This window comes from Silurus meridionalis, chromosome 17 (assembly GCF_014805685.1).
Source record: "Silurus meridionalis isolate SWU-2019-XX chromosome 17, ASM1480568v1, whole genome shotgun sequence".
NCBI classification, from domain to species: Eukaryota; Metazoa; Chordata; class Actinopteri; order Siluriformes; family Siluridae; genus Silurus; species Silurus meridionalis.
The window spans coordinates 16110071-16122985 of NC_060900.1; the positions used below are offsets into that span (position 1 = coordinate 16110071).

General features: G+C 38.8%; 1 protein-coding gene across 2 annotated transcripts; it reads left to right on the plus strand.

Moving 5' to 3' along the window:
• The first annotated feature begins 429 nt into the window (after positions 1-429).
• Positions 430-12688, plus strand: ythdf1 (YTH N(6)-methyladenosine RNA binding protein 1). Of its 2 annotated transcripts, none has more exons than XM_046871229.1 (6): positions 430-843; positions 1372-1396; positions 6787-6866; positions 7310-8932; positions 10854-10898; positions 11075-12688. In XM_046871229.1, exons 1-6 carry the CDS (start codon positions 817-819, stop codon positions 11099-11101), a joined length of 1827 nt encoding a protein of 608 aa, XP_046727185.1. In that variant the 5' UTR covers positions 430-816; the 3' UTR covers positions 11102-12688. The 2 variants fall into 2 exon arrangements, with proteins under 2 accessions (XP_046727185.1, XP_046727184.1); XM_046871228.1 differs by having other exon boundaries at positions 11956-12688.
• Positions 12689-12915: the final 227 nt, after the last annotated feature.

Genomic DNA, 12915 nt, shown 5'->3' on the forward strand with positions numbered 1-12915 from the left:
TATGTGTACAATCTTTTCCAGCTGTGCCCATGTGAACAATTTTGACCGTGGGGACTGTTTCTCTTTGTTAATGCAAGTCCTTATCCTATGTATATCCAAATGTGCTGAGTTTGCTGCCCATCATCTAGGACTACATGTGAAACGTATCATTTCCTCTGAATGAATGAGAGACATCATCAACCTCCTGGAAGCTGTGTCACTTCCTAGTGTTATAGCAAACAGAGCTCCGGTTTATTTCAGAAAGCAAATTAATCCTCACATCTTATTTGTGTTTTATTACATTATTTATATAAATGCCTACATTTATCGATTGTGTGTTTTTTAAATTCCAGAAACATTTTTATTATTAATTAAAAAAATGTTTAAAGAAGTGAAGCTCCCAGTGTGTGTGTGTGTGTGTGTGTGTGTGTGTGTTTTACGTCATTCCGCTTCGAGCAGGTCCCGGATGGAACTGGGGGAAGTGAACAGGACTGCACAATAACTCAAGGCTGGAAAGTGTAGGGGAAAAAAACACTTAAAAGAACACGCTGTGATTCGGAATTGGACTAAAATTGAAAAGGTGGACTTTAGAAGAAGCTCGGACACCACCCGGATCTGAAAATCGTACATTCAGGTGTTTGTGTTCAGTAGATTGTGGCGGTGGAAGTTGCTGAGGATTTGTGCGGTGAAAAAATAACGTTACAGCAGCTAACAGCGGCGGCGGCAGTAGCAGCAGCAGCAGCCGGAGAAGGAAACACTGAGTCGGAATAACGCCGGAAAAAAAAACCCAGTAGTTTGTAAGACTCGTGGTGATTATAGAGGCTCGGTTGATGAATTATGTCTACCACCAGTATTGATCCTCAGGTAGGCCTCACTATTCGATACGCTTGCTGAAGGAATATCTGCTTGTGTCCACAGTTGCTAGCTGTGAGCGCAGGTAACGCTAAGGCCTTGGTTTGGACCATGGAGCAGAAAACCGGGAATGTGCTACTTTCCAGTCTTAGTCTTAGCCTTAGCTAATGGCTATTGCGGATATGCAGCTCGCTTGCTTCTTGGGCTTTTGAACCAGGCTCTGGGAAATACCAAGTTTGCTGCAACGTTGCATCGTGTTCACTAATTTCCCAAGAAGCTGTCAGTCTACGGCTCATAACTGAGACTCGTAGACTAGAAGTTAATTTACTGTAAGCTAGCAAAGCGAGCTAATCAGTGCAGCTCGTACATTAGTGTTGTAGATCAATTGAAATGGTTTAGCAGCACAGCATTAGCGATTAACAAGTCAGCTAGCTGCATGGTTCTGCGTTTTGTTCCTTTGATTTAACTCCATGTCTGTTTGTTTCCTTCCCCCCTCGCCCCCCCTCGCATCTCTTCCATGCCCCCAAACGGAACCTCAAGACATCGAAAGGACAAGATGCTAAAGGTAAGGAAACGCGGCCCAGCGTTCATATTAGCTGTCATACAGTGAGTGATCGGTGTAGCGAAGGTACACGAAGCTAGCTGTGGGTACGAGGCCGAGCACTATTGTCGCCGTTAGGTCTGTTTGTGAAATAAGATGCTTTATTTTCCCCCTGGCCTAGCGGGGAATTCCTTACATTTCCTTCATGAAATCTAATCGTGGCGAAAGCGAGTCTTCTTCCACAAGTAAATGTGACTGGACATCATTGCTGCTTATACAGTAATCAGTCTCTCACCTCCTGTGTCCTGCAACTACAAATAGTCGAGGTGGATATTATCTTCAATATGAATGTCTCGAGTGTAAATCACATGCCTTATACACCATGACAGAATAATTAAAGCTTGCACAAATCCACATTGACACCTTATTACTATTTTCATATATTGGGCAGTTTGTCAGGTAAAAGTGCAACTACATGGTTTAGGTGATGTGGGTATGCATATGCAGCTCACCTGTTAGATGCAATTAGTAGGAACACAGACATGGTAGAGGCATGCAAGCATGGATTAAAGTAGTAGAGCTCGGGTTCAATTGGTAATAAAATGGTTTTTTAATCCAAACACTGACTTTGTAGTGTTGGGGGAATCTGAATTGCAGAAATGTCACAGCCTTCCAGTAATAAGGCTAGATAATGATTTAATCCAGACTATGTTTCTAAATGTACACCAATGTGGACTAACTAACAGATAAAATGGCCTGCACATGTAGTCAGTATACACTTTTCGCTGAAGTGCATGACGGGATGTTTCACTCTCTGTATTGGAGGTGTTGCAAATCTACTTTGACACCTTATTGCTATTTACGCTAAATGTAAAGTTTGTCTAGTATAAGGTTTTAGCTATATGGTTACTTGTTATGACATTGTGTTGGGGGAAAAAAAACTATAAAGATGTGCCACTCAAACTTCACTGCCATCCTGTGATGATAATTATTTAATCTAGATTCTATTTCTATATGTACACCTACAGTGTGTACTAACTTGGAATAATTAGATCAAATGGCTAGTACCTGTAGTCAGTGGACACTTTCCATTAAAGAGAATGTTTCACTCTTCATATTGGAGGTGCTGCAGATGAAAAATGCTTATGCACTTGCAGCTTGTTTGTTAGATGCAAATAGTAGGAGCCCACACATGGTAGACATCGTGGTGTAACACGCCCCCCCCCAAACAAATCTAATGATGTCACTCAATCCTTCACAGCTATTCTGTGATAAAGGGTTAAATAAGGATTGAATCTAGATTATATTAGAGAACTGTCGAAAACCTCTAGTCAGTGGACACTTTGCATTGAAGTGCATGACGGAGGATGTTTCACTCTTCATAATGGAGGTGTTGAAAATCTGCTTTGACTTTACACTAATTAGACATTTTGGCAGGTGAAAGTATATTTATTTTATATTTATTTAGTAGGAACTCAGACATGGTAGAAGCGTACAAGCAATATTTTTTAAACCAGCATTGATTATTGTTGGATTAAATAAACCCAAACAAATCTAATGATGTCACTCAAAACCTTCACAGCTATTCTATGATAAAGGGTTGGATATTAATCCAGATTTTAGTTGTAAATGTACACTCGTGTACACCTACAGTGTGTACTAATTTAGAATTATCAGATAAATGGCTAGTACCTATAGTCAGTCGTGGCGTTCTGGTGATCATTAAAGTGCATGATGGAGTGTTTCTCAAATTGTGCATACTAATAGATGAACTCCAGTCACTCAGAATAAACCTATAAAAAGTCTATCCAGTATATCAGACACTCTGGGTAGATATTTTCAGTAGGACACTCACTGTCACTATCCATATTGCGAGTGTTGTGATTTGAATTAGTAAAGTTGCATATGCGTGTTATTTTTATGCTGGAGCTCATGTTTAGTGCGTGTTAGTCATCCTTATTCACCAGCTGGATGTTAAATCACCAATTCATCAAGTCACAGTCACTGAGATGAACTGTGACTTACGTTTATTGTCTCGGATGAATCATATCCAGCTAAATAGTTGTCAACTTTTTGAATGAATCTGCTTTGTTCAAAGGCGTGGAGGTTTTAAATAGGGTGTAGGTGAGGGCTTTAAAGAGCAGAGATGGATACCACATGTTAGAGAACAAATGTGCCTTTGTCTCATTCCTTAAGTGATGGACCATCAGCTAATTTACATGGTCTTGTGGTTGAGTTAAGTCTTCTGAACTGTCATTCTGGACCTCTGTGTGATCGAGTTCCAAAGTGGGAAAAACTACAGGCAATGTTTGTTTCTGATTGGCAGCAAGCTAGCCAGATAACTATCATAAGTAAGGTCAGTATTATAGATTTAATAAGCAAATGTATAGTTTACGCTTTAATGGAGCATGGTGGAAGTTTGGCAGACTGTTTTTTTAATTTTTTCTGTTTTTTGCTGATATACATCTAGATTGCTGGGGGTCATGCTATAATATATTTATTTAAGAGACGTTTTCCACCGTTTGTCACTGTTCGAATCTGAGCGTGATTGTTCCTGGGGGTTTCAGACTCACTTGATTCTATCGAACCCCTGTGCGTTTGTGTTTATCTAACTTGATCACAAACACGCATGGAGAATACATCATAATATTATTTCTCACTGTTATGCATAGCACTTTTGTGTCCATTTGTATCACATGGTGTAATTCATTGCACCCAATGTTTGAGTACAAAGAATTCGTGGTACACATGTTGTGGAAACATGAAGTCACTGGATAAAACACACAAACAGGTTACTTTGTGTCCTGAAATTCACACCTGAGTACAACACTGCAACACAGTTCCAGTGCTAATCAAACCAATTCTATGTCCTACATGTAGCCTTGGGTTTGACATCGCAATGTGCTTTATGATCAACATGAGATCCTTCACATTAACAACTTTTCATGCAAACTGAACTGCAATGTTTTGTTGCCCTGTTTGGACTGGATTAGTGCATTGGGAGGTGGGGTAATGCAATTGCTGGTGTATCTCATCCAAATTGTTTGTCAGTAATTTTTTTGGTCTCCATGTTCACATCGGAACAACACTATTGTAGCAATATTTGGAGTAAATATATGTCCAATCCAAACTGGGCATGGACATGCCACACACATAAGCAAAACACTTATTTCATTGCTGCTATGCTGATTTGATGTCTCTAATAAACAAACAATGCCCCTTTAGTGCATTTAATTACCGTATTACATCAAAATGCGAATACAAATATATAAATAAAAATGTAAAAATATTTTTTCTAATTACTTTAAAAACTGCAGTGTGCGGTGTTTTCTTTGTTTTAGTATGAAATTATTCAAAACTTTGAAAACTTTTATTCGTTTTCTTTGGCCTGAGTCATATCCTTGCCCCTCACTGTTTTCTCCCCATTCCTCCATTTTTCATTCTGCAGCGCCTTCTGTGTTTACCTGTCCAGAGCGCTCCAGAGTTTAGCAGTGTGTCAGTAATAATGGTCCGTGGGGAAACATGGTGCTTTGTGTGTATTAATTTGGAACATGAATAAAGGAACTTGTTTTAAAAGCACATAGTTTTTACAGTACTGCTGCATTCGAAATGTTTATTACAATATTTACTACTAAAACATGGATAAATAAATGGATAAAATGGCTAAAATAACTGTGAACTACGATTATTATTAATTATTTGGGCTTACTTATATTAATAATCCATTGATTAATATAAATCATCAGCAAAAGTATTGAGTGATGTCCTCGAAATTGCACATCAAAGCTGGAAAAAAGGTATGCCCCAGTTACTGTACTGTAGCATTAACCTGTAAACATACGAACAAGCTGTTTATTTTTACTTCACAGCATTTTGCTTTTATTGTGATTGTCATGAATTAATGCAAATTATTTTATAAAAAGATTTTTGAAAGTCAAGCACTGATTGTAGTTGAAAATACAAGTTATCCTCAAAATTGCCTGCAGTGGTACATAAATATGGGAGGTAGTTTTATTTACTTTAATCTGTTGCAAATATTTTTTCATATATGCTTTAATGTACCTATTATTCACTCTGTTGCTCAACTGCGCGCACATGTCACGCTAACGTTTTTGGGTGTGCACGTATCTATCCTGCACAAAAACATGCAGGATGGGCAAGGCATCCATCTTACTTGTACATATTTAAAAGCAACTACAATCCGAGCAAGTGTAATTACTACGGCTGTCAAAATGAATTTTAACGGCACTAATTTTTATTAGCGCTTGATTAATGCAGCACTCATTTCTGTTGGAACATTTTTATTACAAATATGAATAAATATAAAAGAGAAATTAAAACCAACACAACACACATTTATTCACAATGTCCTTTCTTTACTCATATATCATATACATCTTCTTTCGGCATTCTTCCATTAGGGGTCGCGACAGCGGATCATCCGTCTCCATACCCCCCTGTCCTGTACATCTGCCTCTTTCAACCCAACTGCATGTCTTCCCTCACCACATCCATAAACCGCTTCCTTGGCCTTCCTCTTTTTTTCCTTCCTGGTGGCTCCATCCTCGGCATTCTCTTACCGATATACCCCATGTCCAAACCATCCCAATCTCGCCTCTTTCACCTTTTCTCCAAAATGTCCTACATGCGCTGTCCCTCTAATAAACTAATTTCAAAACTTATATATCATGTACATAATATATATACACATACATACATACATACATACATACACAAAATCCGCCATGATGGAAACATAGGAAAAGTTCTGTTTGGTGTCTTGATGATTTATGTAATTTAAAACACCATAATTACTTTTAAACATTTACAAGAATATTTTGTCTTCATGCTCTATGTTGAATTTGGTTTCACTAATAATAAACATAAATTTGCATAAAGCATCCATATTTGTATTTTAATGTTGATTAAAATATAAAAAATTAAATATTCATTTTTAGGTACATTTTGAACAGATAAAAATGTGCAATTAATCAGCCCTAATAATTCTAAATGAAAAACTGCTTAATTATTACCACGCGTTTACAGTTAAGATGACAGTTTGTTGGCTTATATGCTGCAAACTAGCTAGCATTTAGACCACCAAGCATTCATAGAAACTGGTAGTATTTTACCTGTATTTTTTCTAAATCTTCTTACTCTCATAATGATGCAGTCATTTTTTGTGAGCATAGCAATAGTAGCAAACTCTAAAGTCTTGCCCACCCCAACTCTGCACACCACCCATGGTAATGACAATTTGAGAAATGCATTTTATTTATAATCCTTTGGGTTCACAAATATACTTATATACCATAGTAAAAGCTAAGTTTAAAAACCATTGTAATCTTTAATTAAGGTATGTTATTAACAAATTTTTTTGCCTGTCTGTGTTTTCGGTTGGATTTTTTTTTTAGTGCAAAATGGCTCACTCCACCAAAAGGAAACTGTCCACGACAATGACTTTGAACCGTACCTTACTGGCCAGTCTAATCCGGTGAGAGAAATTGTGTGGATGTATGTTTTCTGTGTGTATCAATGAAGGTCTAAAAGAGAGGGAAATTATTTTATTAATTGCACATATACCCAGTGATTTTGATTAAAAAAAAAAAAAAAAAAAAAAAATTGAAAGCTTGCCCTAGGTCAAAATCTTCTTTTAGCTTCAGCATGTGTGAGGTGTACTAGTCATTCAATATACACTTTCATTATGAAATTCTCTTTCTTGAATACTTATTAACTTTTCTTCAGATATATGATAACCATAGACTTTTGTCTTAAAGAAACATTGATTATTGATTTTTATTATTTTTACCAATGACTGTTTCAATTTGATAGCCGATCTAATATCTTAGATTTTGTCATCAGTACTTTTTTGTGGGTGTTGCAGTGATTATGATATTTTTGTATTACAAAGTTCAAACAGTCCTTTCTGCATTCCAGAACAACAGCTACCAATCCATGACTGACCCCTATTTATCAAGCTACTATGCGCCATCCATTGGGTTCCCCTACCCTCTAAGTGAGGCTCCCTGGTCAACTGGTGGTGACCCTCCAATCCCTTATCTTGCCCCCTATGCCCCGCTCAGCAATGGAGATCATCATTTCATGCATGACACTGTGTTTGGACAGCCAGGGGGGTTGGGTAGCAGCATCTACCCTCACCGTTTTAACTTTTTCCCAGAGAATCCTGCCTTCTCTGCCTGGGGCACTAGTGGCTCTCAGGGCCAGCAGACTCAAAGCTCAGCCTATGGGGGCAGCTACAGCTACCCGCCCAGCTCTCTGGGTGGCACACTTGTGCCTGACGGGCAGACAGGCTTCCACAGTGACACCTTGAGCAAGGCACCAGGTATGAACAGTCTGGAGCAGGGCATGCTCGGGCTAAAGATCGGAGGTGATGTTGTCACCGGTACTGGTTCGGCTGTCAAGACTGTGGGTTCGGTTATTAGTGCTAGTGGTGCAGTAGCCGCTGGTAATGGTGGAACCCCAGTAGGCATGCCAGCCCCTAAACCCACCTCATGGGCTGCCATTGCAAGTAAGCCAGCCAAAGCGCAGCAGTTAAAGGTCAAAAGCAAAGCTGGGATGCCTGTGGCTGGAGGTGCGCCCCCACCACCACCCATCAAACACAACATGGACATTGGCACCTGGGACAACAAGGGGACCAAAGTGGCATCACCTTTGCCTCCCCAGCAGCAACAGCAGCCACCTCCTCTTTCACATAGTCACTTGCCCCCTCACCCTCAACCGCCCATGCCCTCGGCCCAGTCACTGGCACAGCATATGGCTCTGCAGGCTCCACCTCCTCCTGCTCCTCCTCAGGCCTACCAGAATCATTCACCGGCTCCACCTCCTCAGACACGGTGGATAGCGCCACGAAACCGGAACCCAGGTTATGGTGGAGGTGGCAGCATGGATAGCACTTGCCCTACCAGTGGTGGTGGATTGGGCAACGGTGGAGGAGGAGGGGTTATGGGCTCTACTTCCAGCATGGGCTCTGGAGACCCACACCCATTGCTGGAGAAGTTGCGTGCATCGCATAGCTACAACCCGAAGGACTTTGACTGGAACCTCAAGCATGGTCGTGTTTTCATCATCAAGAGCTACTCAGAAGATGACATCCACCGTTCAATCAAGTACTCCATCTGGTGCAGCACAGAGCACGGCAATAAGAGGCTGGACGCAGCATTCCGCGCCCTCAATGGTCGGGGCCCTGTCTATCTGCTGTTCAGTGTAAATGGCAGTGGGCACTTCTGTGGCGTGGCCGAGATGCGCTCACCAGTAGACTACGGCACGAGTGCCGGTGTCTGGGCACAGGACAAGTGGAAGGGTAAATTTGATGTGGACTGGCTCTTTGTCAAGGATGTGCCCAACAGCCAGCTGCGCCATATCCGCCTGGAGAACAATGACAACAAACCTGTGACTAACTCACGTGACACGCAGGAGGTACCACTGGAGAAGGCCAAGCAGGTGCTGAAGATCATCGCCACCTACAAGCACACCACATCTATCTTTGATGATTTCTCACACTATGAGAAACGGCAGGAGGAGGAGGAGGTGGTGAGAAAGGTAATCATTTTTTGTTGTTGGTTGTGTTCTTATATGTATCATGCAACATGGTGCACATGTCAGATTTTCTTGAAGGAAAAAAATTATTAAAAAAAAATACCTGTTTACATTATGCATGATATACATTATTTATTGGAAAATGTTACAGGCACATAATGTTTTTATTCTTAAGTGGGCAGTCATAAATAAGTAAACATATCACATAAAACAAGATCATTTTGATAACATTTGATTGTTTTTTGCAAACCTGCCAGCCTTTAAGTGGTTTGTGTAGGAACTCTGCATTTTAATAGGCATCTTTCCCCTCATCTCAAATTTAGTAATGTTATCTTCAGTTTCCTGTGTAATGAAATCTCTTATCTTTCAATGTAAAATCAAATGTGGAATGTATGCTCGGCTTGGCTAACATTAGCTCAACTATGCTGAATTTTTTATAGGATGCTACCAAAACATTTTGACCGTGAACAGTCAAAATATCGCTTACGTGTCGGAAAGGAAAAAAAATAAAATAAAATAAGGCTTCGAATGTATATAAAACCTTAGGATAAAAAAATTGTAACATTTATTTTACTGGTTATTTTAATGGTACTTGTTAGTGATAATTAAAAGTGATTTAAAACCGATTGCTCTCATGCAGTACAGCCATGTACAAACAGCATGGTCAAGCTTGTAGAATGTGTGTGTTTACATGGTTTTACAGTTGCCACCCTAATGGTTACCATAATCCCACCTACACCTGCACTCAGAATGGTGAGAAACAAAAATATGAATTGAGTGACAGTTCTCTGGGTGGAAGCATCTTGTTGATGAGAGGTCAGAGAATAATGGTCAGATTGCCTCAAGCTGCCTTGGATGTACATACAACCATAATGAGGAGAAAAGCATCTTGGCTTGCACAAAACAGCAAACCTGAGGTGGATGGTCTACAACAGTAAAACACCACATTAGGTGCACCTAGAAACCTTAATGATTCTTTCAGTAACATCACTTGGCATCAGATGGGGCAGATGCAGCAGGGCAGAAGTTTCAAAGGTGGCATCCTATAATTTAAAGTCGGAGTGCTTCAGTATTTGTACTTCATTGTGCATTTATACTACATTGTACTGGCAGTGTTTGTCTTTGAAGTTTGCATGGTTTCGAGCTACAACTACACATTGTTGTTCTACAGTGTTGACAGGTCTGTTTTTGTTATTTGAAGGATATATGACACATGGTCCCTTCCATGAAATTATACTTAATGTTTTTTTTTTTTAAGTGCCATTAGAAGAATTGGACCAAAAGAATGTATTAAAATAATGCAAACTACAGGATATTATATTAAGCTATGTAACAACAAAAGCATGTCATTCCCCAATGAGTGCTTGAATTGAACAAACCTCTCATGTAAGAACCTTCCTTAAAATACATTACACCAGGTAATCGTTTGAATCTTCAGAATATATTCAGTAAATAGTGAGCATATGTTATGAGAATAACAATAATGTGAGAAAACAATAATGTGCACCACAAAATAGCTGGTGTGAAACTTCTAGCAGTTAGAGATTTGTGGATCTTACATGTCGTGTTGTGGCACTGACCTGCCACCATTTTATCTTCCAGATGCACACTTTGTATGCTGATGTGTATGTGAACAATGCTTGCTCACTTCGCATTCAAGTACACGTGTATAAAGTGAAAGATTAAGAGCGAACTCTATGCAGCTGTATGGTTTTAAGCTTAAATTGTTGAACATTTTATTGCTTCAGTTTTTATAATAATAATACAATAATTAGTAAATAATAATGAAATTATTACATTTATTGTGAGAAATAATAATAATTGATGTTAGTAGTTGCTTACAGTTTAAATGCATTTTTCTAGTCTTTTGCAACACATTGTGCCAGTAAATTTATTCACACTATCTTCATTTCTTCGTTAACAGAACTATGAACCCACTTCATCCCAGAATCGATCACGTCTGGATCAGGTAAACAGTTTAAATTGGGGTTTGTAGCGGGAGTGTGGACCTTCCTTGGTGGAATACGGATATCTTGTATTGGTCATGCAGTGCAAGGCCCATGATCTAATGATCATCTTCACCTATGAACACCTTCATGCTTTTTTTTTTTTTTTTTTTTTTCCTTCCTCCCCCCCTTCTTCCAGGATCGCCAAAATCGAAGTAAACAATAGAAGACTGCACCTCAACCCAATAGCTTGATCAACTGTTTTAGGACTGGCCATTTGAAAATGAAATTTAAAAACAGGACACAAGAAGAAATTTTAAAAAAGAAAAATAAACAGTTGTCTATTTAATTCTGGGGACTTGGGCCAGCATCAAACTCAAGGCTTTGCCCTACGGGTTATGGTTCCAGCTCCGTTGGAGATGAAATCAATTAGCGTCTATCAAATAATGGCACCGTGATCATCTTTTGTCTCTCTTTTGTCATTTGGTTTGGTTTCTACACACCTCGCTCCTTCCTTACATAACCAACTTTGGCCAACATTTATCTGCACTTTTTTTTTCTTTTTCTTTTTTTTTTTTTGTAAACTGTACCTGCCACTGGCTGTGAGAGTCAAAATGAGTCAGTGCTGTTAAAAGTCTATGATGCGAGTTTGTAAGTATTTGTTGACCTGTTGGTTGGTAAGGTGAGGAAAAGACTAATCTGGAAGCACCGTAGACTCCTCCCCAGCATCAGTCACTGTATTTGGCCAGTTACATTTTGTACAATCAAGATGTACATCTGTGTTGATGGTTGTATGGATGTGAAAGGGGTTGACCGAGGAGTACATGTGCCACTGCATAAAAGGGACAAAGAAATGTGTCTTGAAACATGATGATGTTGCTGTAAAAGAAAACTATATTTTTTTGAATTATGTAACACTCAGCTTATAACTTTTTTGTTTTAGTTTTTTTTTTTTTTGTGGTAAGTCATATTGGTCACAAGACTCTGCTTATCATTTACTTTTCATGCTCGGAGCCTTAACATTTTTAAGCGATTTTGTCATCAAAACCGTTAAATAATTGCTGTACTATACCTCAACAGCATAATCAGGGAAAAGACGTCCCGTGCACCCTCAACCCAAGGGAAGTCAACATCATCACTGGCTGAAGTGAAGAGGAAAAATATTGTCTGAATATGGTTCTGAGCCAAGTGCTATGATTTGTTTAACTCTGCTAATGGTTTGAAAGCAGCATTCTAACTGTACTGTTCCACTGATGTCCAGCAGAGGTTGTTATTTCTTTGCTCAAACCAATTTAAAAGAAATGTAGCATTCACTGCTTACTGAAATCAGTTTAGGTGCATCACTTAAAATATGTTTGTTTCTCATCCTTTCTTAGCAGATTCAGTTAATTGATCTTTTCTTTCCCTCATCCTGAGTATAATGCTAAGCTTTAATGTAGGAGCATATAATAACTGAGAACGCCTCAAATGTGTAACCTGAAAAATTAATGTTACTGATTTACTGTTAAAAGTAGAAAAAAAAAGACGAAACAAAAGAGTATACGGTTTCTGTGCGTGATTTTTTTAGGACCTGCTTGCTGTTGTGTGTGTGTTTGTGTGTGAAAGAGGGAGTCTATCATGTGAGGAATTGAGATTTATATAATCATATAACAAAATGATTTATGAGAATATATGAAATACTAAAAAAAAAAAAAATTACAAGGCAAACATTTTAGTCACCCCTGAAATGAATATGCATTGTATGGAAGGTCACTATCTATCACGTTCTTAGATTTGATCATGGTCATTATTAAAATAATACTATATGTTGTAACTGGTGTTTGAAGGTCTTGTTTTTACTGGTTTGTCATTTGTAGGAGTTCCATTAACTCTTTTTACTTTTTCTCAACTTTCAGATGCGTAAGTGTTCAGAAATATCTAAAGCATTGAGCATCTCTAAAAATGCTATGTAAAAAGCCTTTTCCCTAAAACAGCATTAAACTCATTAATTGAAATGTAAAGGCAACTTGAATGCAGCTTCTGTTAGACCAGGAGACCAGT

What these genes read in the sequence shown, in the direction of transcription:
- ythdf1 (XM_046871228.1), top strand. Translation starts at nt 817, where the DNA reads ATGTCTACCACCAGTATTGATCCTCAG. An exon ending in CCACCAGTATTGATCCTCAG is followed by an intron (nt 844 to 1,371) that starts GTAGGCCTCACT and finishes CGGAACCTCAAG; the next exon opens with ACATCGAAAGGACAAGATGC. An exon ending in TTACTGGCCAGTCTAATCCG is followed by an intron (nt 6,867 to 7,309) that starts GTGAGAGAAATT and finishes TCTGCATTCCAG; the next exon opens with AACAACAGCTACCAATCCAT.